Here is a 23,353-nt window from a genome sequence, read left to right as displayed (position 1 = left end):
ATTTGTTTTTTAATTAATGCTGCATTCAGCAATATCCCAGCTACATGAAGAAGGCCTGTAACTTATCATGATGTCTGGACCTGCATACTAAGTCACCGAGCCCACCGATTGCTTGGGGACCAATTCCAACCAGTCACCCCTACGGGGAAAATGACGAAGTTGCTAAAATATCATTAGCTTAAATGCTTGTTTTGTTTAATAATGTGTATGTAAACTTCATTCAACAAATTCATAACAAACAAGTTTCTATAGTAACAGCCCATTTATTCATAAAGCCATGCATGGGGTCGGGAAGCAACTTGTACAGGGGGGATAACTCTTGTCAGACCAGTGGAAAATATGAGGTAACCAGAAATATCGGAGTTGAAGATTCTCAACACTCACACATGAATCTGTTACCACAACAGTAACACGGAGTTGAAGATTCTCAACACACACACATGAATATGTTACCACAACAGTAACATGTAGCTGATGTCTATGTGTACAAACTATTTACAATTCATGTTTTGGCCAGTTACAAAAAAATACTCTTGTTTCTCATGACTTGAACGGACTTGGTAAGGAGGGTGGGTCATCTTTTGATATTTTACTTCTATTGTAGGCTACCATTCTGTGTAAGTATCGATCCTAATGTACAATATTGTCTCTTTTGTAGGCTACCATTCTGTGTAAGTATCGATCCTAATGTACAATATTGTTTCTTTTGTAGGCTACCATTCTGTGTAAGTATCGATCCTAATGTACAATATTGTCTCTTTTGTAGGCTACCATTCTGTGTAAGTATCGATCCTAATGTACGATATTGTCTCTTTTGGTGAAACCCCCTGCAGCTCCAAAATGTTAGATGCAGTAACAAAACGAAATTTGAATTGAAAATACAAATTAGGAGCGGGATGGTAATGAGATATTTATATAAACACGCTTTAAGACCTGAACTCTACACCAACAGGGAATGGATGTGAATACTCAGACTTAAAAAAAGGAATCAATACATTGTTCTCCGTTTATGAATTTTGAAAGACTAATGAAGACAGATAGCCATTTTTTATGTGTATACTCAGACAACAGATTCCTTGATCTTCAAGTAAAAATATCATCTTGACAAATGTTACTGATGCTTCAATAGCAGGAGAGACCAATGTAAGTTCTTCATCCTTGAAGCCAAGCCATAGTTGTCATTCTGGTCCAAACCTGAACTATTTGATCTTCCATGGCTAGTGTTAACAGCTATTGACTCCAAGTCTATACAGAGTGCTTGGAATTCTGTTAAAGATGGACTTGCCTATAAAAAATTTTCTGCTAAATTTTGTCTTCCTTTCCACAAATATCATTTCAATATTTTTTTAATAACCCGACACAAAGCTGAAAATAGTTCATTATTATGGTTGTTATTAAACGTGAAGGTGGCAGTACATGAGAAACATCAGCTGATAAAATTCATTACATAATACATTCCTATGATCATAACAGAATTAGACAACAATGTATACATTAGATGACGTATCTACAATTACATACACTAACAGATGGCAACAGAGCCCAGCAGAGAGTCTTAGTAATGGGTACACGATGTATGGCAGGTGCCAGGGGTCGGATGAAGATTGATGGAGCATCCTCCTTGTCAACAGATGAATTCCAGTAACAATTTCATGACTTTGTGTTCAGAAACAACTTACAGCAAAAACAAACCATCCATTGAACTTCATGAAAAAACATTTTTTGGGTTTCATTATCTAAAAAACTGAAATTGTAGACTGAAAATTTTGTTGATAAAATGGAAAGGATGGGCCTTTATTCCGTTTTTATTTCAATATCATGAAATGTTAACTGATGATAACTGCTACTATTGATGGGATCGTACAGGCAGGATACTTGTTCCAGTGTGGTAAAAGATGAAACAATGTTTGAGGTAGTATCTGCTGATTCAAGTTCATTCTAAAAATCTTAAAAACTAAGTTAACTACAATCTACATTTTCACAACAAGTCACGTTATGTCAGTGATATCAATGATATTGATCACAGATTACCATATCTTTAAATATTTCAAAGATAATATTTAATCAATGTAAAAACATTGTAAGCATATCAACAAAGTCTTGGAACTGTTGGAGGTTGGATGAATTACAACAACAAAAAGACAGAAAGGAAACAGCTCTTGGAAAAGCCTCACTTTCAGATAGGTATCACACCTTTTCAAACAGTATCTCAACTGCATAAAGTTTCATATGAAAGACAGATCAGACTTAAACAAAATAAATGAATTGGTTCTCAGGCAACGGCTTCTGAAAATATAATGCTGAGAGGTGGTGTGTTTCGTTGTTCAAACTAGTATGTAACCAAACAAACAGTTGTGTAATCAAGTAAACAGTTGTGTACAATCAACCTGGGAAAGGTCTTCCTACATAAATGTATTCCTTGATGAGTAAAATACCGGAATACAGTATTTGACTATTATTAGACTTGCAATATTTAAGGATATTTCTTTCTTTTTTTAAAATGGAAAAAAAAATGAAATGTGCAGCTAACTTTATGATGATGCGGGCGGTGCCTGAGAACCAAGACTATTATTTATTTGTAGCCTTACACAGGCTTATCAACAAACAAGGCACTGATCACCTAACAAAGTTTGTAGACAGAAAACTCAACTAAAAATATTAACTTAGTATCAAAGAAATTGTCTATCTCAAGAAACGATTTGAAGAACTGCATTAGCAATAATCGACACAAAATGAAAAAAGAAGGAAACATTAATCCTTGAGCAATGAAGGAGTTGAAATATATGGTGTTCTCCTGCAACAATATTGCCAGGAATTCTCCAACCTGTTTAAACTGATATCATTTGTGGACTCCCTTGTGACAGCGGCTCATCTGACGTCGCTCTGACATGCGTCACTGACAGAAATTATAGCCATTTCAGCACCGATGTCAAGCCACATTCATCCCTCATTTCTTCCTGCCTTTATTATCTGTCTAACTTTCAGAACAAGTAATCCATGAACACATCATGTGAATAAATCCTAACAATGAAATAACTTTCTGAAAACATTCAAATTGCACTCAAAGAAATGGACATTTTGGCTAGGAATGAAATTAATGAGGCGTTTGTGTTGCTTGTTTCTTGCTTGACTGAGAAAAGGTACATTTTAGCTTATCATAAATCTGAGTCAGTGTTTGATATAAGTCCTATAATGAGCACCTGCACAGTATGAAGGGTTTACTGAGACATTACAATGATAGCATACTCGGACCATGCTTAAAAATACAAACATACACTTGAATACCACTGTACCATGTTTTTCGTAAATGCTCCTTCAAATAAATAGCATAAAAATGTATCACATGCCATTATATGTTTTATCTAGACCTATATTTGTCCTTCGTGCTACGATCTGACTACGACCAGTCTATTATGACATAAAAAGCTGACTGTCAAATCAGCTTTCTCAAAACCGAACTTGCATGCAAAGTCAGCAGAGTAGTCTCCCTTGACAAGGGGAGTGGTCCCCCCTTGTGCACGGCAGACTAGACATTGCTAAGGCATCCTCCTGATGATTGTGTAATGTTCACTTCTTTGCTGCTTCATCGTAGGCCTTCTTCAGTCTCTTCTTGAGTTCCCCCGGGAACCGGTCGTAGCAGAATTTGCATACAGGCTTCAGATCAAATTCAAAGAACTTGGTTCTGAAAATATTTAGATGGAAAGTTGAGACTCCTTCACTCCATCCATATTGCAAATCAAAGTAGATAGCAGTGCTCCACATAATCTGTGGAGCCATGGAGTATATGTTTAATGAGTAATTTACATTGAGTCGTGATAGGTTTCTTCAGGTTTGTTGTTTCTTTGTTTGTTGTTTAACGCAACACTCAGCAATATTCCAGCTATATGAAGGCGGTCTGTAAATAATCGAGTCTGGACCAGGCAATCCAGTGATTGATGTCATGAGCATCGATCCAAGCAAGTTTCTTCAGGTATATTCCAAGGGTAACAGATACTTGACGGATTATGATAAGTGTGTTTGCAAGTGAAACCATGTGAAACTGACAAAGATATAACCATGTTTTACAGAAACCTATATGCTGACCTTGACCTTTGACTAAACTTAAAAACTTTTTCACTAAAAAGCCCCTATTCTAGAAAAGGTATATACCAAGTTTAAAATGAAATTTATCAATATTTTGTGAAAAAGTGTATCCAGAAACTTTTTTGTGACAGACCTTTGACCTTTACATGACATGCTATAATAATATCCCTGGGCCATCGGAAGAGGTCCATGGAGGAATAAACTCTTAGGTCAATCATCTTTGGGTAGTTTGCCTTAGAAAAATCACCAATTGCAGTCAGATTCCAACAAACCTAACAGCAGTTCCATTTCACAGGGCTGCTAATATTTGAATCATCAGTAACCATTTCAGCTTGTTACTAATTGAGTCTGCACCAGACAAACCAATGGATGAGAGCATGAACACAATTCCATGCAATCAACATGACATTACTGTCAATACACAAGAAGACACGTGCACAACCAGGAAGGGATGTATCTAGGTGACGTCTCAGAGACAGACGTTCTTCCCCAACTATACCGCAAATGACAACCTCTGAATCTCATTAAAATCAGATCTTAGTCTTCGCTATCGCTAAACAAAGATCATCAAAGGACATCCCTTTACGGGTCACGTCAGAACGACCTTTCATCCAATCAGAGCGTAGCATACCAGATCATGAAAGTGACAGTCAGAATGTGTTTTCTAACCATGCAACCTTGAAAACGTTAACATGTTGTATTCCGAATGACAGCATGGCCCGTATGGCTGATTCTGTCAAAACCACGTCTATCTCTCGCTTCCGTGGGATAAACATTTGAACGGAGGAACAGTTGAACAGTACGTGGAAAGCACTGCCATATAATCCCAACCATATTTTAGACATTCCGGAATGGTCATTTGTTCAGTTTTCAAAATTTTAATAGAGGACAATGTCAACATATTTTTCAAGCGTAGTCTGAAATGGAAGTCGCCAGGTTGAAATGAGTCCCGAAAAGCTCAAGAAAGCTGCTTTCTAATTGGCTGGTGTCGACTTCATGTTAGTCATTTCAGTGGTTGGTCAAAGTTCGCGAAAGGTCGGAAGCGAGAGACAGAAGATAATTTTGACGGAATCAGTCGTATGGGCCGTAATTGTCATTCGGAATACCCCGTTTTAAAGTTTTCGAGATTGAATGATTAGAAAACACATTCCGACTGTCACTTTCATGATCTGGTAAGTGACGCTTTGATTGGTCGGATGAAAGGTTGTCCCGTAATGGGATGTCCTCAGATCTTTGTTTAGCGGCAGCGAGAACTGAGATCTGATTTTACTGAGATTGCACAACCTCCCAAATTGGAACAATCTGAACAATTATTATATGACTTAGCACTGTTGACTTGTACTTCACTGATAAAAGGACCGATAAGAAGAAAAAGGCTAAAATAAATAGCCCGACATTGCATTACATCTAAAATAAATAAATAAAGATTTTAAGCAGTCTGCCACAGATCCTCATTTTAATCATATCCCATGACAAGCAATCTGTTATAGGGATTAACCTGGTGTTCCGAATGGACAAGAGTGCCCTATACTTACTTCTGACTCATCTTGCGGTCGCAGATGGAGCAGGCAAAATGGTTGACACACCAGGCTTTGTTGAAGGCACTAAACACTGGAAACAGAAAAATAAAAACTACAATGTGATCTCTCGAGTCATCATCCTTGATCATCCAGAGTATTATATTTCCCTTCTATCATGATAAACAACTTGGGCCCCGTTCCACAAAGGGATCATTGCACTACAAATGTTGGAAGTCTATGTAAAAGTATGTGAGTTATGATCATCTTAGCACAACGATTGCTTTGTAGGACACATCTTCCTGAGGCAAGTGAGTTAACTAAAAAAGTCCAGTTTCCACGCCTGCCGAACTAGGCTGAAATTCCAGAGTTATATTTTGTCCAGACTAACAAAAGCAAAATTGTGTAACAAACTAGATATCCAGTTCGTAAACAACATGGATTTCAACGTGCAGACTTCCGTCGCCTGCAGGATTTGCAAAGCATGTGTACCATCACCTGGGCATCGACAAATATACACACAACATTTTGTTTGAAGCGAATGCAAGGGACGTAGGAGGCGAGACATAGAAGGGGCCTAACTCATGATAGCCACTGGTGGTGCTACGATCGAGCCATGAAATTCCAGTCTAGTTCAGCAAGGGTGGAAGCTGGACCTTCATAGTCAGTTAACTCAACACTATGCTGCTTTATTCAGGCTGAAAACAAAACCATGGCAGCCAAGGGATCCAGGGTATTGATCGTACGAGAAGATGTCTAAACTCTAAAATGATTAAAGAAATTCCATCCACCTGAAGACTGGGGTGCAGGACTGATTCAAATCTAAACTTACTCACTCATTAGATATAAGTCCAATCAACACAAAATAATATTTGTATCTTATTAAATATATGTCAGAATTTATTGTTTAAAATATTCTAGACCAAGGTTGGTTAGTTTGTTGTGTCACGCCGCACTCAGCAATATTCCAGCTGTATGACGCCAGTCTGTAAATAATCAAGTCTGGACCAGACAATCCAGTGATCAATATCATGAGCATTGATCCACGCAATTGGGATACGATGACATGCATCAACAAGTCAGGGAGCCTGACCACCCGATCCCTTTAGTCGCCTCTCACAACAAACAGTCGCCTTTTACGGCAAGCATGGGTTGCTGAAGACCTATTTGACCCTGGATCTTCACGGGTCTCCAGACCAAGGAATCTGATACACTTTGCATGTATTATGTGGTAATGTCTTTCATCTTACCATCCCCGTTGATGATGTTGTTGCACACAAAACAGATGTTTCCAAATAGCTGAAAGACAATAGAAAGTTGATAAGTGATAAGCTTGACATCCAAGAATTTCCAGCTTTTCTGAAAGAATTATTTCCTGTTTCAGTGAAATTCCCATGACTACAAATCATGCAAACAGGTTCTGTCAATATTTCCAATGAATACAAACAATTTGTAGAATTGTCTTAAGCCTTCATATAAACATGATTCAGCGGAATTGTCTAGAATCCATCTGCATCTCAACAAGCTTTGTCCAGCGAAGCTGACTTTGGTTGTGATCAATGCAACATCAAGATGCTTTGTTCATCTTTATCAACAGATGTAAAGACAAACAACGAAACTCACGACAACTGTCACGATGAGTCTCAATAGGGAGACACCATGCCTCTCAATGGTGGCCATCTAATCCACATTTCAGCCTGCTCATACAAGAAGAGTTAACTTCACTTGTTTGTTTGTTTGTTGTTTAACTCTGCACTCTGTATTATTCCAGCTATATGACGGCGGTCTGTAAATAATCCAGTCTGAATCAGACAATCCAGTGATTAATATCATGAGCATCAATCCACGCAATTGGGATCAATGACATGCATTAACCAAGTCAGCGAGCCTGACCACCCAATCCTGTTAGTCGCTTCTTACGACAAGCATAGTCGCCTTTTACAGCAAGCATGGGTTGCTGAAGACCTATTCTACCCCGGGTCTTCATGGGTTAGTTAACTTCACTAATGGGGTCTCTTCAGACCTGGAACCTCTACGGGTCTACCTTGTGATGGTGATCTGAGACCATGTGATGTAGCACTTACTTGATGGTAGTGGAGTTCACAGTAGGCCAGACCTTTCTTCTCATAATGCCGAGTCCCCAAGAACGGCTTCTCACACTTTGCACAAACAAAATGCTGCAAGACAAGTACAACACGTTTCACATACAGTCGACCATGGTTATGATGAATAGGATACCCACACAGTAGTAACTGTCACTTCAGTTAGTTTGTTTGTTGTTTACCGCCACACTCAGCAATATTCCAGCTATATGATGGCTGTCTGTAAGTATTCAATCTGGACCAGACAGTTCAGTGATTGATATCATGAGCATCGATCCACGCAATTGGGATCGATGACATGCGTCAACCAAGTCAGCGAGCCTGACCACCCGATCCCGTAAGTCGCCCTTTACGACAAGCATAGTCGCCTTTTACGGCAAGTATGGGTTGCTGAAGACCTATTCTACCTGGAATCTTCACGGGTCCTTTAAAACAGTCAGGCTGGACACTTCAGTATTACGGACAGAATCCCTCTGTTTTATCACATTCACCAAGAAAATTCTGTATGACAAATTAACCACTATTGCAAACAGAATATGTTTTAAAAAGAAATCACAGGATCAAACCTGATCAGAAAAACTACCTAAATTATCAACTGTCAAAACACCTGCTTATGTTTATTATGATGTTAACGATCTTGCTTTGAGCGACTGTCATGTCATAATACTGCTCACACTAGGAATTCTACCCATGAAATGATCAAATTTCTATAGTCCACTGGACATTGCAATAACCATGTTTTGTCGTACCTAAGAGGGCAACAAATGAGGTATTCATTATAATATTAGCATTCAAATCATCATCATGTATTGGAACTGTAGACAGACTGACAATATAATCTGCAATTCAAATAGACTGAGTTTATCAACTTTCATTGTTGGTTTGTTGTTTAATGCAGCACTCAGCAATATTCCCGCTATATTCCCGCGGTCTGTAAATAATCGAGTCTGGACCCTTATCAACTCTCAGTCATATATGGCAATAACAATTACTGGTTGTAATGTCAGACAGACAGAAGATGACGTGTTGATGATGACTAAAGTCTCACCTCGACATGCCAGGACTTGCCTAGAGCGTGGACCACACGCTCCTCTATAGGACGTCTGAAACACAGATAAACATCACATAAACTCAGTTCAACTAGGAATCAATCTGTACACACATTCACCTTAAGAAGAGATAGGCACTTGGGCCGCTTTTTGTCATTAGAAAAAATGATTAAATGTGAAATTAATACACAGAAAAGGCAATTTCTCTGGAGAAAAAAACTCAATCTTGATAAGTATCTCTTAGATAAACTAACTTGTTGTTTCTGAGAAAACTTGCCCCCATTGCACAAATAACATGGATCGAAGGCTGTAGCTCTGTGAACAATTAATTGACAGGACCAATTTCTGAACTCAGTCTTGACAAGTATCTCTTAGATAAGCATGCAGACTTTCATTCTTGTCGCCTCAGTTGTTTCTGAGACAACTTGTCCCCATTGCACACAATATGAGCTAAGTTGAAAAACATGGGGCAAGGGCCATAACTACGTATAAAAGATAATTTACGGAACCAATTTTCGAACAGAATCTTGACAAGTATCTCCTAGATAAGCATGCAAACTTTCATTCATTTAACTTCAATAGTGTCTGAGAAAACTTGTCCCCATTGCACACACTATGCACAAGTAAAATAACATGGGTCAAAGGCCATAACTCTGTAAACAAATAATTTCAGGACCAATCTTTTAACTCAATTTTTGACAAATATCTGAGGTCCACAAATAAGCATGCCAAGTTTCCTTCATGTAACTTCAGTAGTTTTTTAGAAGATTTGTCCCCATTTCACGTAGTATGCACTAGGTTCAAAATCATGGAGCAAGGGCCATAACTGTAAAAATTGAATTTACAACATCAGTTTTTTAACTCATTTGAGATCATGACCAATAACATCAGTGTGGATAATTTCATTCGTCTGACTTAAATAGTTTTTGCTAAAGTGTGTCCTCTCTGAGAACAGGATGGACCGACGAACTCCGTTCCAATATCCCCCGCTCTTTTTGTGGCAGGGGATAACAAGTAATGAGTAATGAGGTCCAACATATCGTTTCTTATGAGGCTGAAATGTCCTCAACTGAGACACAATAATTAATTAATAATTTTTTTGTTTGTTTCATGCTGTATGAGCAATATTCCACCAATGTGATCCAGAATGCCTGAGAATAATCTGGACCAGACAAACCCGTGACTGAAAGAATGAGAACGATCCATACCGTTGTGGCACAAGGACTCTCAGTCATCTCGGTGATGGTCTTTCGTTGGCGTTTATGACCAACATGGCACACTTGGACCATGTTCAAGGGAACGCCCACCGGACACTTAACACATAACTTCACAGCGCAGTACATCAACGCCCTCTCTACGCACCTACAAGCTCCACAGATGGGTATCCCCATCTTGTCATGGCACCGCAGTACATCAACGCCCTCTCTACGCACCTACAAGCTCCACAGATGGGTATCCCCATCTTGTCATGGCACCGCAGTACATCAACACCCTCTCTACGCACCTACAAGCTCCACAGATGGGTATCCCCATCTTGTCATGGCACCGCAGTACATCAACACCCTCTCTACGCACCTACAAGCTCCACAGATGGGTATCCCCATCTTGTCATGGCACCGCAGACAGTACAGCTCACTGCCCTTTTCCCTGGCGTCAGACTGGAGCTCCTGGCTGGAAGAGCAGTTATGGACATTATACACATCTGTCTCACTGAACAAACAGGGTGGGTGGGGAGTGAGTGGGTGTTAGACTAACATTTAGTCAATGAAATCCAAATTGCACAATACCCTTATCGGCTCTAAAAATAAAAATAAAAAAATTCCCTATCTGATAGTGGAATAGTGAGTGAGTGTGGGAGTTGGGTTTAATGCCGCTTTTAACAGTATTTCAGTTATATCACGGCATGTCAGCTTAATGTGGGAGGAAAGCCTGAAGTGATGCAGGTCTCAGATGTTTACCACATCAGTGAAACCCATGAGCACGGGTATGGTGCTGACAAACCTAGCGACATAATTGGGGTGCACCGGGATTCGAACCCACGATCATAAATTTCTAACATGCCCAAGGGACGCAACTCTGCACAGCGATTTGCGGCGCCTTTGACGACTGGGCAACCTGTACCCCCGATTGTGGAATAGAGCTAGCTAGAGCAGGCTAGACTTGCTTTTGTATACGCTTCTAGATTGTTCTTTTTTTCATAAAAAATATACATTCCACAGTCATGGTGCAGGACTTAGTGTGTGTGTGTGGCGGTGGTTGTTGAGTGGTTAAGTGAGTGATGCCAAAAGTGAGTGAGTGAGTGAGTATGGTTTTACGCCGCTTTTAGCAATATTCCAGCAATATCACGGCGGGGGACACCACAAATGGGCTTCACACATTGTACCCATGTCGGGAATCGAACCTGGGTCTTCGGCGTGACGAGCGAACGCTTTAACCACTAGGCTACCCGACCGCCCCTGATGCCAAAAGGCCTAGGTTTGATTCACAATATGGATAAAATGTGTGAACCCGAGTTTTTGTGCCCCCTGCCATGTTAAATATTGCGAAAAGTGGCACAAAAACACTCACTCACGAAACATCCCATCAGACCCGCAGCAGACATGATTGGAATCTGTTTCAATGTCTATGTGAATAGGACGCAATATTTAGCACCTGGTAAACCCCTGTATTGATGGTGGGAGATGTATGGTGCAAACATGCAGGGGTTTACCTTGGTCAGTATATTTGCAAGTCCTGGGGACTTTGGTAATACATTTTAGAGCTTCGAGGCATACAAATGTACCATCAACAAATACAATACAGAGTATGATGTACTATGCATATTATACATAGGGACTTCCTTGTTTGAAACAAAACTAAAGGACTGATTGAAGAAAATCTGACAGCGACTGTCCAAACATTGATTGCATTTTTTATCAGAACAGAATTATCCCATAATTCTTACATACCGAATTCCTTTATTAGACTTTCCCCCAGTAATTGTTTTTATGAGCAATGCTCCATGCCATTGTGGTAGTCTATACCGTATCAACCAAGTCACCCAATCTCATTAAAATCAGATGTTAGTTCTTGCTATCGCTAAACAAACGTCTGAGGACATCCCATTACGGGACGACCTTTCAACCGACCAATCAAAGTGTCGCTTACCAGATCATGAAAGTGACAGTCGGAACGAGTTTTCTAATCATGCATCCTCGAAAACTTTAAAACGGGGTATTCCGAATGACAATTACGGCCCGTACGACTGACTCAGTCGAAATTATCGTCTGTCTCTCGCTTCCGTAGGATTAACATTTGAATGGAGGAGGCGTTGCACAGTACGTGGGAAGCCATACAATCTCAACCATATATGACACATTCTGGATTGTTTGTTTGTTAAGTTTTCAAAATTTTAATCAAGAACTGTGTCAACTTATTTTTCAAGCGTAGTCTGGCATGGAAGTCGCCAGGTTGAAACGTATGCCACGAAGCTCGAGAAAGCTGCTTTCTCATTGGCTGATATCGACTTCTTGTTATTCGTTTCAGTGGTTGGTCAAAGTTCGCGAAAGGTCGTTCTGACATGACCGGTAATGGGATATCCTCAGATCTTTGTTGCGTGGCAGCGAGAACTTGGATCTGATTTTAATGAGATTGCCAAGTCACCAAGCTAGACCACACCATCCCTTACATCGCCTCTACCACAAGGAACTAGGAACTAAATCGAACCCAGATTCCCCATAGGTTCCCAGTTCAGTCAACTCTTACAACTTGCAATGGCATGCTGGCGGTACATTCAACCCCAGGTCCCCCCAGGTCCCCCCAGGCCTTGAGTACATACCCACAGGAGTGGCAGTTGAAGTGGTAGGGGTGATACGCCTCCCCCTTGAACTTGATGTGCCCCTCCTCAATTATGGAGCTGAAACAATCAGAATACAGAAACATTTCATCCAGAAAGTCAAAAACAATTTTCAGTAATTGTACTTCTCAATACCAAACATTTCATGGTATTCTTAACATTAAAAACAACTACAACATAGAGAAGTCTACATAGTCATGATCATCTTAGCACTAAGATTGCATGGGTGAACACTGACCATAGTCCACAGAGTGGTCTTAGTACTAAGTCTATCATCATCACCCTGCCACTTTAACACGGTTGGTTTGTTGTTTAACGCCGCTCTCAGCAATATTCAAGCTATATGACAGCGGTCTGTAAATAATCCAGTCTGGACCAAACGATCCAGTGATTTATATCATGAGCATCAATCCACACAATTGGGATCAATGACATGCATCAACCAAGTCAGCGAGCCTGACCACCCAATCCTGTTAATCGCCTTTTACGACAAGCATAGTCACCTTTTATGGCAAGCATGGGTTGCTGAAGAACTATTCTACCCCGGATCTTCACGGGTCCTTTAAAACAGTCAGGCTGGACATCAAGGCTTCCTCACTCGAGATGCACAAAGGGGGATAACCCTTACAACCCTCAATGACCTGAAATGGTCACAACGGGGATCTGTGACTGAAAGGTCTGCAACAAGTGTTCCAAGGTATGCTGTGTCAACACGTTAACGTTAGCATGATTGATGATGAATCAACAGATTTGATATTCAGTTGTGCGGGAGGGGGAAGCCTGGTTTTTTTATGGGAAAAACAACCTGTTGCCAATATAATGGAAACAATTTTTACAAACCAAAAACATTCTTCACTGGATGTGTAAGAAATTGGTACATGATTTGACATACTGGCACTTGTGGCAGACATATTTGCCAAGTCCTTTGGCTTTTTCTTTGGCGTTACACTCTCGACACAGTGCCCTGTTGGCGTTCTTGACGAAGCCGGCATCCGCCAGAGGTCCAGTACACAGCTCACAGCGGAAGCAGTCTGGGTGCCAGCTGTTGTTCATAGCCTTGATGACGCGGCCAATGATGAACTCGCCTGGAACAGAATACTCCTCATGAAGTAGAAAATAATACAGTTCTCAAAGCGTATCTTAAATAAGTGAGTTAGTGAGTATGGTTTTATGCTGCTTTTAGCAATATTCCAGTAATATCACAACAGGGGACACCAGAAATCGGGGATCTACCTTGGGTCTTCAGCGTGACGAGCAAATGCTTTAACCACTTGGCTACCCTAATAAGGCGACACTTTTTTTATTTCTTGGTTTACGGATTTCAAACTCATTTCAAAAGTGAGGCAGGCCAATTAAAAAAAAAAAAAAAAAAAAAAGCCTCTCATTTTTTTTTACCTGAATTTTGTCCTAAAAAGTTAGGTAGGTATGAAAAAAAATATCCTGGCGTAATAAAAGTAAAATAACTCAATTTTAATTTCAAGAACATTTTATTATATCCCTTGCACTCAGCTTGTGCAGGGATGACAACATAACAATATTCATGTCATGGGTGGAAATGCATGAAAGACGCTGCTATTTTGGCAGCAAATGCATGGGCAACGTTTAACTCTTTCAACACCAGCCAACCAGAAGATTACTGCTGTGACACCAAGTTCCCAGAGACTGTTGTGTGATAAATGAAATCAACATTTATCAATGAATTATCTGCTGAAATTAACATCTTTGCTACTACATGTTTGGCCATACACTATTTGAAAGGTCTAATTAATCCTATTGTTTATAAATATGAAAGTTATGTGTATTTCATTATTTAAATAATTCATGAACAACTAAATAAAGTTCGTTTTAAATAAATAATAATGTAAGCTAAAACATTCCTAACGTCCAAATTTAGCGCAAATCCAACGATTTTTTCGGCAAATATGAGAATTCATAAAATTCACTTACCTATTTCTTTTTAATTTTCATTTGTTTACGTTGAACATTATTTTAAAAAGTATTACAAATAATATCTGTCATCACCCATTTCCCGATGATAGTGGCTGTCCGCTCACTAACATGAGGAAATACCTCGGTTTTCAAAGCTTCGTATGAATAACACATACGTCCTGCCATGTCAGTATACATTAAAAAAACTTATATTGTTTCACCGACAAAATCTGCTACAAGGTTCGTGATTAGTCAAATTTAAGCACGTGACCTAAGGCAGCTAATCAAATTACAGCAAAGATAATTTTCAGACTTTGGCGAAAGGTTTGTGTTAAATCATGTTATTCTGAACGTTTTAGCATGAAATCGCGATCTATATTAAAAATATGGAACTTTATGGATGCATAGAGCTAGGTTACGAGCTGTGACAAAGATTTCTAATGCATATATTTTTGGCCGAGAAATCCAGGCGACGAAAGCCGAGATGTCATTTGACTTACGATATGCGATCGCACGAAAAGTTGGAAATAATAACTAAGATGTCAGTTTGGCAACTTTTATAGATATATTTTTGATGATTTTATTACTTTGTAAATAAAGACGTTTCAGCCCGTGAGGACCCGTTGTCGAAGTGTGTCCGAGAATTTTATTTTCAATAACATTGCGGGAAATAGTGTCAAGTGAATATATTTTTAATCTATAGATAAAAAAATGATAAAATCAAATGGAATAGGTATTTCAGACATTGTGAAATGTGATAGATTTAATAAATGAATGATATGACAAGTAGGTTAATATAATTATAAACTATTTTGACGTGGCTTGGACGGTTTACCGTGCGGTGTGACTTGTGGCTTTGAACGGCCAACAGTGTTGAAATAGTTAAACTGGTCACCACTGCGCTTTGCGTTGACAAGCTTTGATGGTATAAAGAAGGATCCCAGCAAGAAATATCAGAGTGACTTCCCTTTGCTTTACGCTCGACGAGAAAAAGAAATCTTTTTTTGTTTGAACTTTTTGTCGAAAAGATCGGCGGTAATATAAAAAAGGGTAATTTTCACTTTTATTTTTTTTTAACATTTGGACTTTGAAAGAGCGGCGCATCCGTAAACCAACAAATAAAAAAAATGTCGCCTAAGAGAGAGTATTGAGTAAAATAGACTTTACAAAACTCAAACCAAGTGAGATGCTTATATTCTAAAACCTGTGGTTGATAGTGTCAGCAACAATACAGTTGTCAACTATGGCTGATGGGGTACAACGACAGAAATCAATCACGTCACCGAGCCTGACCACTATATCCATTACCATCTTCCTGAGGCAAGGGAATTAACTGACTGAAAAAGTCCAGTTTCCATCCTTGCCGAACTAGGCTGGAATTTCTGGGCTGGTTATCTTATGATAACCATAATCAGGTGAGCACCTTGATTAAAAACATAAAATGATATTGAAAATACCCGTTGAAACCGAGTTGGCGGTACACATACTTTGCAAACCCTGTAATCGACAGAAATCTGCACATGCAGATTACAAACTCCATGTCCATTTCGTTTCGCGACTTTGATTGGACTATGATAAGACTCGTTAGTCCAGGCAAATTATAGGTCCATAATTCCAGCCTAGTTCGGCAAACATGGACTTTTATTATCATTTATCTCCCTTGCCTCGGGAAGATGTTCCATTTTGTGGCCTTTCAGGACCAGATGGGTTGCTGTGATCCCCTCTGACCTGGAATCTCCACGGGTCCCTAAACACCGACTACTGCTACAGTGTCTGTGCATCTGTAACACTCACCACATCTTCCGCAGCAGGGGGCGAAGAGGACGTGGAAGTCATGTTCACAATACTTCCTGCCCTCGTACTGAAACACAGGAACAATGCTGGGTCAACTTGTTTGCCAGCAGCATTCAGAGACTGTGATTAAAACAAAAAAGGGCAATACTCGTAACATATTACTTTCCGATGGCGGTTTTCAACTTGATAGCTTCATAGCTTCATAGCTTCAGATAATGATGTATTCAAAACGTCACATACAGTGGTTACCGAGGGATGTCCAAATGATCAAACAAGGGCCATTTCTCAGTGAAACATTAAATCTGTATGCTGGGTATCCAACTTCGTCTACATATGTATCCCATAATACTCTATGCAAAATGTCATTCTTGAATCAACGTGCGTGTGGCTGCTAGTACTAGTCCAGACTTATGCCAGTTTTATAGTGCCAACCCACTGACATACCAGGCTGCAGTTTAACAAGAATACCCCACTCAGACACCTCTTACTGACTTTGAGCAAACAAGTCCTTGTTTTATTCTGTTAATACTGAATGCCAGGCAGGGCAACAAGTACCATCCTTTAGCGTCCTCTGACACGGCAAGTGAGTGAGTGAATGAGTGAGTAAGCTAGCTGGGTTTAAGACCGCTTTTAACAGTATTCCAGTTATATCACAGAGTGTCAGCTTAATGTGGGAGGAAAGCCCGAAACCACTTCGGTGAAACCCACAAGCACGGGTATGGTGATGACAAACCTAGAAACATAATCGGGGCGAACCGGGATTCTAACCAACAATCATAGGTTTCTGGCGTGCCTAAGGGACACAACTCTGCACAGCGAATCGCAGTGCCTTAGACAACTGGGCCACCCGTGCTCCCCCTCGACATTCAATAAATACTTGGGCATACATAACATTTAAACAATCATTCATTACACTGATGACAGGATTCTGGCACAACTAAGGGACATAACTCTCCACACCAAATTGTGGCTCTTCAGACGATTGTGCTCCTAGGCTAATAACAAATAGTCATTACTGCTGCAACCAAACTGCAACAGGTTGCCGTAAACTTATCCCCTCCTGATCAATTTACCACAAATACTACAAACATAATGATTGTTGATTCACTTAATGGTCATGTAACGTGTTACATCACTTGGCAGAACAAACACAATCAATTCTTGCAGTAGACCCGGCAATACATGGCATGCCCAGCTATGATGGTTGTGATAAATGCACATAATTGATGCAGCATGTACAGCTGGTGTGGAACAGCCGGTTTATTGATGGAAGGGACGCTGCAACCTACCTCATAGAAAATCCCCTCCGGGAATGGTTGAAAGCACTGGGCACAGCTGACAAAACAAAAATATTGTAATTATTGATTTCATCACCCTGGTTACATAACTTTCTCAAACTAACAAGCATGTTAGGTCATGCTGACATCATGAAAGGAAACTGACTTTTATTGATGTTAGATGCCTTGTGAAATAGATTGTCAATATATTAGCCATGGTACAAATCTTAATAAAGGATTACTTTAGACTTGGGAAAGTATGCTTCCACATGATGAATGTAATCTTTTATAACATGCCATTATTTAGTAGATAAATTGGGACTTACGCCACAGTCAGAATTATCATAGCTCTATCATGTAAGCTACCACAAACCAGTGGTTGATAATGTGAGCATCGATCAACAGGCAGGGTACAATGACACAAAGTCAGGTGACATTTGAATGTCTTCCCAGCAGTCATTGTGACCACCCAATCCCCTTGTCAGTCCACGAGCTACTCCCTCCAACTAACATCCCCACTAGTAAATCAAACGAAATACCTTCGTGATGACACATTTACTTTTAAATGACCTTCTGTTCTTGACTTTAGCCACTGATCCAAAGCCTGAGTCCAGTAAAATTCCATTTGGTCAAGTAAGCTCAGCTAACATAAGTCCATAATAACACGAAAATCTACTGACAATGATGCTGATAAACAAGTTTGGACTAGTTGATGTTTTTGTGTGGACGTTTTGGTTTTCAGATGTACATTTAGCATTAGTAGCAGAACTTCTCATCAGTTCTTGCTGAAGAAACAGCTCTAAATTATGAAATTGAAATTATTTTTAAGCAAGCTGCTCTACCCAAAATATTTCATGTATTTGTATTTTTCTACTTCTATCGAACAAGTGACTTATTCAAAACACTAAATACACATCCAAACATTTAGTAAACAAAACAATACAAATGTGCAATGAACAACAAGTCACAACAGATGAGACTGTGCAAAACCCATCTTTAAATCTCCGACATAAAAAGATACAGAATGACACAATATGACATGTAGACCATGAGAACGTTTAGAAGCAGTGCATATATGAAGCCAAGCTAAGTCAGGCATAGACACCAGCACCAAACCAAAATCTAAAAACTTCTAAACAAAATATTCTATTCTACTACCAAATTTTATGATTCACATCTATCTTACACACACTACATCTGAAAATTACAAAAAATGGTGTTAATTTGTGAATATATATACTCTGGACAATGAATAAAATAGGGCACATATTTATGTTTATGAATTTAAAGATTCCAGATTTTCCAAATGGGTTTCAGTGGGTTAAGCATTAGAGAGGATACACAGAAGGGGTGGGGTGATGATATGGGACACTGACAGGTAGATTGGTGGGTGGTTAGTGCAGATTACATAATGTAATCAAATCTTGACCAGACAAACCACATGGAGCTGGTGTCAGATACACACCATGGTGACGCCTCACCCTGTAGTTAGGCATTGTGGCCAGCCGATCTTTTCGGTGCATATAAAAGCAGGGTCTGGCCAAAACCACCACAGCAGCACTGATGAATGCATCCTAGATGATCCAGGGCAGTGTCTCCATCCCATACCCCTGGCCCATTTGCCACCATAGCTTCATTTCGGAAGCTACAGTGAGTCAGGGTACTTATCATCATACAGTGGATACGTTGTAGCTATTTGTTGCACACAGCAATATTCCACCTATATGACCGTTAATAATCGAGTCAGTAAGTGACATCATGAGCATCGATCTACACAATTGGGATACGATGACATGCATCAACCAAGTCAGCGAGTCTGACCACCCAATCCCGTTAGTCGCCTTTAACGACAAGCAGTCACCTTTTACGGCAAGCATGGGTTGCTGAAGACCTATTCTAACCATTATCTTCAAGGGTCGGAGATATTAAACCCTGGATTATTGTGGATGTGAATGTTGGATGGAAAGATTCCAGGAGTGGGAGATGATAGGGATTAGATTGGGTTGGGGAAGCAGATTGGTCATGGATGTGGATGTGGATGTGGATATGGATGATCAGTTGTGCCAGAGTACCCAAATGACAATTTCTGCAACAATCTATCAACACAAACCTGCACCTTAAACATTCTGATCTGGACAATCCAAGTGTTTTCTTACAAGGCTTTCAACCAATCAGAGACCAGGTACTTACACAAAACATGACGGATGCCAAACTTGGCCGTGGTAGTTAACCATTTGTTCTTGTGCCTCAATATCCTCTCCGCATTTAGAGCACATGGGCCCTCGCGGCTCACTGGATCCATTGCTGTTAGATTCAGATATGAAATGGGTGATGGCATGAAGAATACATTGTTAAACAGCCCCAAGCCAGAATATTACAAAGCAATGGTCCAAAACCAATACATAATTCTGTAGATACAAGATGCATTAAGGATACAATATTACATGCAAATGGTGTTGAATTCATAATAACTGTTTGAAAACTTTGAAATCCTCTATTTTGAATCAAGGGGAGGTAACTCTACATGAGATATGGACACATTATCAAGGGGAGATAACTCCTACACAAAAAAGTTAATAAATTTGGCAATTACAAAATTTCATGTTTCTCAATTTTCGTTTGGTTTTCAAAAATGTTATATAGTATGTCTTCAACACATTGTTAACATCTCAGAGTAGAGGTGTTGGCAAATATCATTTCATGCTGTGAAAATCAAGGGCAGATTTCAAGGTTCTGATTGGAATCTCCTTGGAATAACAAAACACGTATCAACTTCATGCATTCAATATTTATGTGTGTTAACAAAATCAAATTTTCTAGACATTAGAATTTTATACAAGCACATAACATGTATACTGCCAGATATTTTATAAAATCAAGAATTTATTTCACATAAGATACAATGCAACTTTTGAATTTTTGAATTTTACTTCCGAAATGTAAAATTTATTACACTTTCATCATGATCATACTGTTACATGACCACAAGAGAGGCCAGATTTGTAAATTAAACACAAATAATGTCTTGTTTTTAGTGAAAATAACTGGCTGTTGTTATGAAATCCAATTGGCCTATTGTACAACAGCTGCAGAGAGTCTATAAAGAACAACCTATCTACAACAGTACTACATGAAACCAGTCCGAGGAATGAATGGTGCGCCACAATGCGGAACAAAAAAGCCGATCAAGTAGAAATAAATACATTCAAATGCTACATGCATGAGTAGGTTTATTATCCTATAGGCTGTTAAATGTTATATCAAGCTGACAATAAAAATAAAAAGCCTTTGAGAGAATTAGTATCATACTTTTGAAGATTAAAAAAATATTAGATTAGATTTCAGTTGATGAAATATCATCAAAGATGCGTCGCTTATGTGTGTATATAATATTGTAAACTCCCTTACAGTACCATGTTAGTGTAGGTTCATGTCACTGAATGCATGTCCATGCTTGTCATGCTAATGCAGTAGCCTGTTACAGGTTGTTAAAGCTTGTCAGTGATTATATAGATGATTTTAATGGGTGGATGGAGTGGGCAAATGTGTTTTGTTAACATTGTCGCTGGTGATATTCAGCATCATATTGACGGTTTATATAATCCAGTCTAGACCTGACAAACCAGTAGTTGACGTGATGATCATCAATTGGCCCATCAGTCAGAAACCACACAATCAGGTTACATTTTGTCAGCTCCTATCTAAACTTGGTGAGGTCTCATAATAATGGACATGGATGGAGTGACTGCTGAGAAAGATGGACGATGGATGTTAATTCATTTGCTGGATGGACAGACGTTTAGCAGACTGATACACTGAGTGAGGGATGGATGGACAAAGGGATTAACAAAACAGCTGTCAATGAGTAAAAGATATTTTAGCTACACAGTTGGTTCATATCAAATTCAAAGAAGACTCAAATTAATTTTCAAAAATCTTCTAAATGATGCAGCCCTATGGCTGCCATTCAGATTGACTTTATGAAAGAATTGATGAAAGAATGGATGAATACATGGTGATCAATTGATCAATGTGGAAGTGTGAGTGAGTGAGTTGGGTTTAATGCCGTTTTTAACAGTATTCCAGTTATATCACGGCATGTCAGCCTAATGTGGGAGAAAGCGATGAACCAGGTCTCAGACGTTTACCACTTTGGTGAAACCCACATGCACGAATATGGTGCTGACAAACCTAGAAACATAATCGGGGCGAACCGGGATAGGAACCCACACAGCGTGGAAGTACGTAAAGGGTCATAATTAAGTGGGTGTGTGAATGTTCTGTTTTTCAGTCCTATCTTGAATTCTCAGCTCAATGTGGGAGGAAATTCCATGTCACACAGGTCATTTCACAATTTGTGAATCCAATTGGCAGCAACCTGGACACATGTGTCACTACAGGATGAGCAGATGTCAGCACCCGGGACATGTGTCACCACTGGATGAGTAGATGTCAGCAACCTGGACACATGTGTCACTACAGGATGAGCAGATGTCAGCAACCTGGACACATGTGTCACTACAGGATGAGCAGATGTCAGCAACCTGGACACATGTGTCACTACAGGATAAGTAGATGTCAGCACCCTGGACACATGTGTCACTACAGGATGAGCAGATGTCAGCACCCTGGACACATGTGTCACTACAGGATGAGTAGATGTCAGCGCCCTGGACACATGTGTCACTACAGGATGAGCAGATGTCAGCACCCTGGACACATGTGTCACTACAGGATGAGCAGATGTCAGCACCCTGGACACATGTGTCACTACAGGATGAGTAGATGTCAGCACCCTGGACACATGTGTCGCCACAGGATGAGCAGATGTCAGCACCCTGGACACATGTGTCACTACAGGATGAGCAGATGTCAGCGACCTGGACACATGTGTCACTACAGGATGAGCAGATGTCAGCACCCTGGACACATGTGTCACTACAGGATGAGCAGATGTCAGCACCCTGGACACATGTGTCACTACGGGTTGAGTAGATGTCAGCGACCTGGACACATGTGTCACTACAGGATGAGCAGATGTCAGCGATCTGGACACATGTGTCACTACAGGATGAGCAGATGTCAGCGACCTGGACACATGTGTCACTACAGGATGAGCAGATGTCAGCACCCTGGACACATGTGTCACTACAGGATGAGCAGATGTCAGAGCCCTGGACACATGTGTCACTACAGGATGAGCAGATGTCAGCGATCTGGACACATGTGTCACTACAGGATGAGCAGATGTCAGCACCCTGGACACATGGGTCTCCACAGGATGAGCAGATGTCAGTATCCTGGACACATGTGTCACTACAGGATGAGCAGATGTCAGAGCCTTGGACACATGTGTCACTACAGGATGAGCAGATGTCAGCACCCTGGACACATGTGTCACTACAGGATGAGCAGATGTCAGCACCCTGGACACATGTGTCACTACAGGATGAGCAGATGTCAGAGCCCTGGACACATGTGTCACTACAGGATGAGCAGATGTCAGCGATCTGGACACATGTGTCACTACAGGATGAGCAGATGTCAGCACCCTGGACACATGGGTCTCCACAGGATGAGCAGATGTCAGTATCCTGGACACATGTGTCACTACAGGATGAGCAGATGTCAGAGCCTTGGACACATGTGTCACTACAGGATGAGCAGATGTCAGCACCCTGGACACATGTGTCACTACAGGATGAGCAGATGTCAGCAACCTGGACACATTTGTCACTACAGGATGAGTAGATGTCAGCACCCTGGA

At 40.1% G+C, this 23,353-nt stretch overlaps 1 protein-coding gene across 4 annotated transcripts in view; it reads right to left on the bottom strand.

Moving 5' to 3' along the window:
• Window positions 1-254: 254 nt before the first annotated feature.
• LOC139449089 (LIM and senescent cell antigen-like-containing domain protein 1) overlaps window positions 255-23,353 on the bottom strand; it is a 58,544-nt gene continuing 35,445 nt past the window's right edge. For 3 of the 4 annotated variants that reach the window (XM_071230558.1, XM_071230557.1, XM_071230555.1), the window contains exons 3-13: window positions 19,777-19,890; window positions 17,599-17,644; window positions 16,310-16,376; window positions 13,479-13,671; window positions 12,569-12,646; window positions 10,327-10,422; window positions 8,751-8,805; window positions 7,685-7,777; window positions 6,851-6,899; window positions 5,619-5,694; window positions 255-3,682 (exon numbers count right to left, since the gene is read on the bottom strand). In XM_071230558.1, the coding sequence (XP_071086659.1) occupies window positions 3,568-3,682; window positions 5,619-5,694; window positions 6,851-6,899; window positions 7,685-7,777; window positions 8,751-8,805; window positions 10,327-10,422; window positions 12,569-12,646; window positions 13,479-13,671; window positions 16,310-16,376; window positions 17,599-17,644; window positions 19,777-19,890 (982 nt within the window). In that variant the 3' untranslated portion in view covers window positions 255-3,567. The remainder of the gene's footprint in view (window positions 3,683-5,618; window positions 5,695-6,850; window positions 6,900-7,684; window positions 7,778-8,750; window positions 8,806-10,326; window positions 10,423-12,568; window positions 12,647-13,478; window positions 13,672-16,309; window positions 16,377-17,598; window positions 17,645-19,776; window positions 19,891-23,353) is intronic. The other variant, XM_071230556.1, reaches the window with a different exon arrangement.

Source organism: Haliotis cracherodii, unplaced genomic scaffold, assembly GCF_022045235.1.
Source record: "Haliotis cracherodii isolate W230 unplaced genomic scaffold, xgHalCrac1.p SCAF_7, whole genome shotgun sequence".
NCBI classification, from domain to species: Eukaryota; Metazoa; Mollusca; class Gastropoda; order Lepetellida; family Haliotidae; genus Haliotis; species Haliotis cracherodii.
Note: the sequence above shows the minus strand (reverse complement) of the source record. Positions and strands in the feature narration are given on the sequence as shown.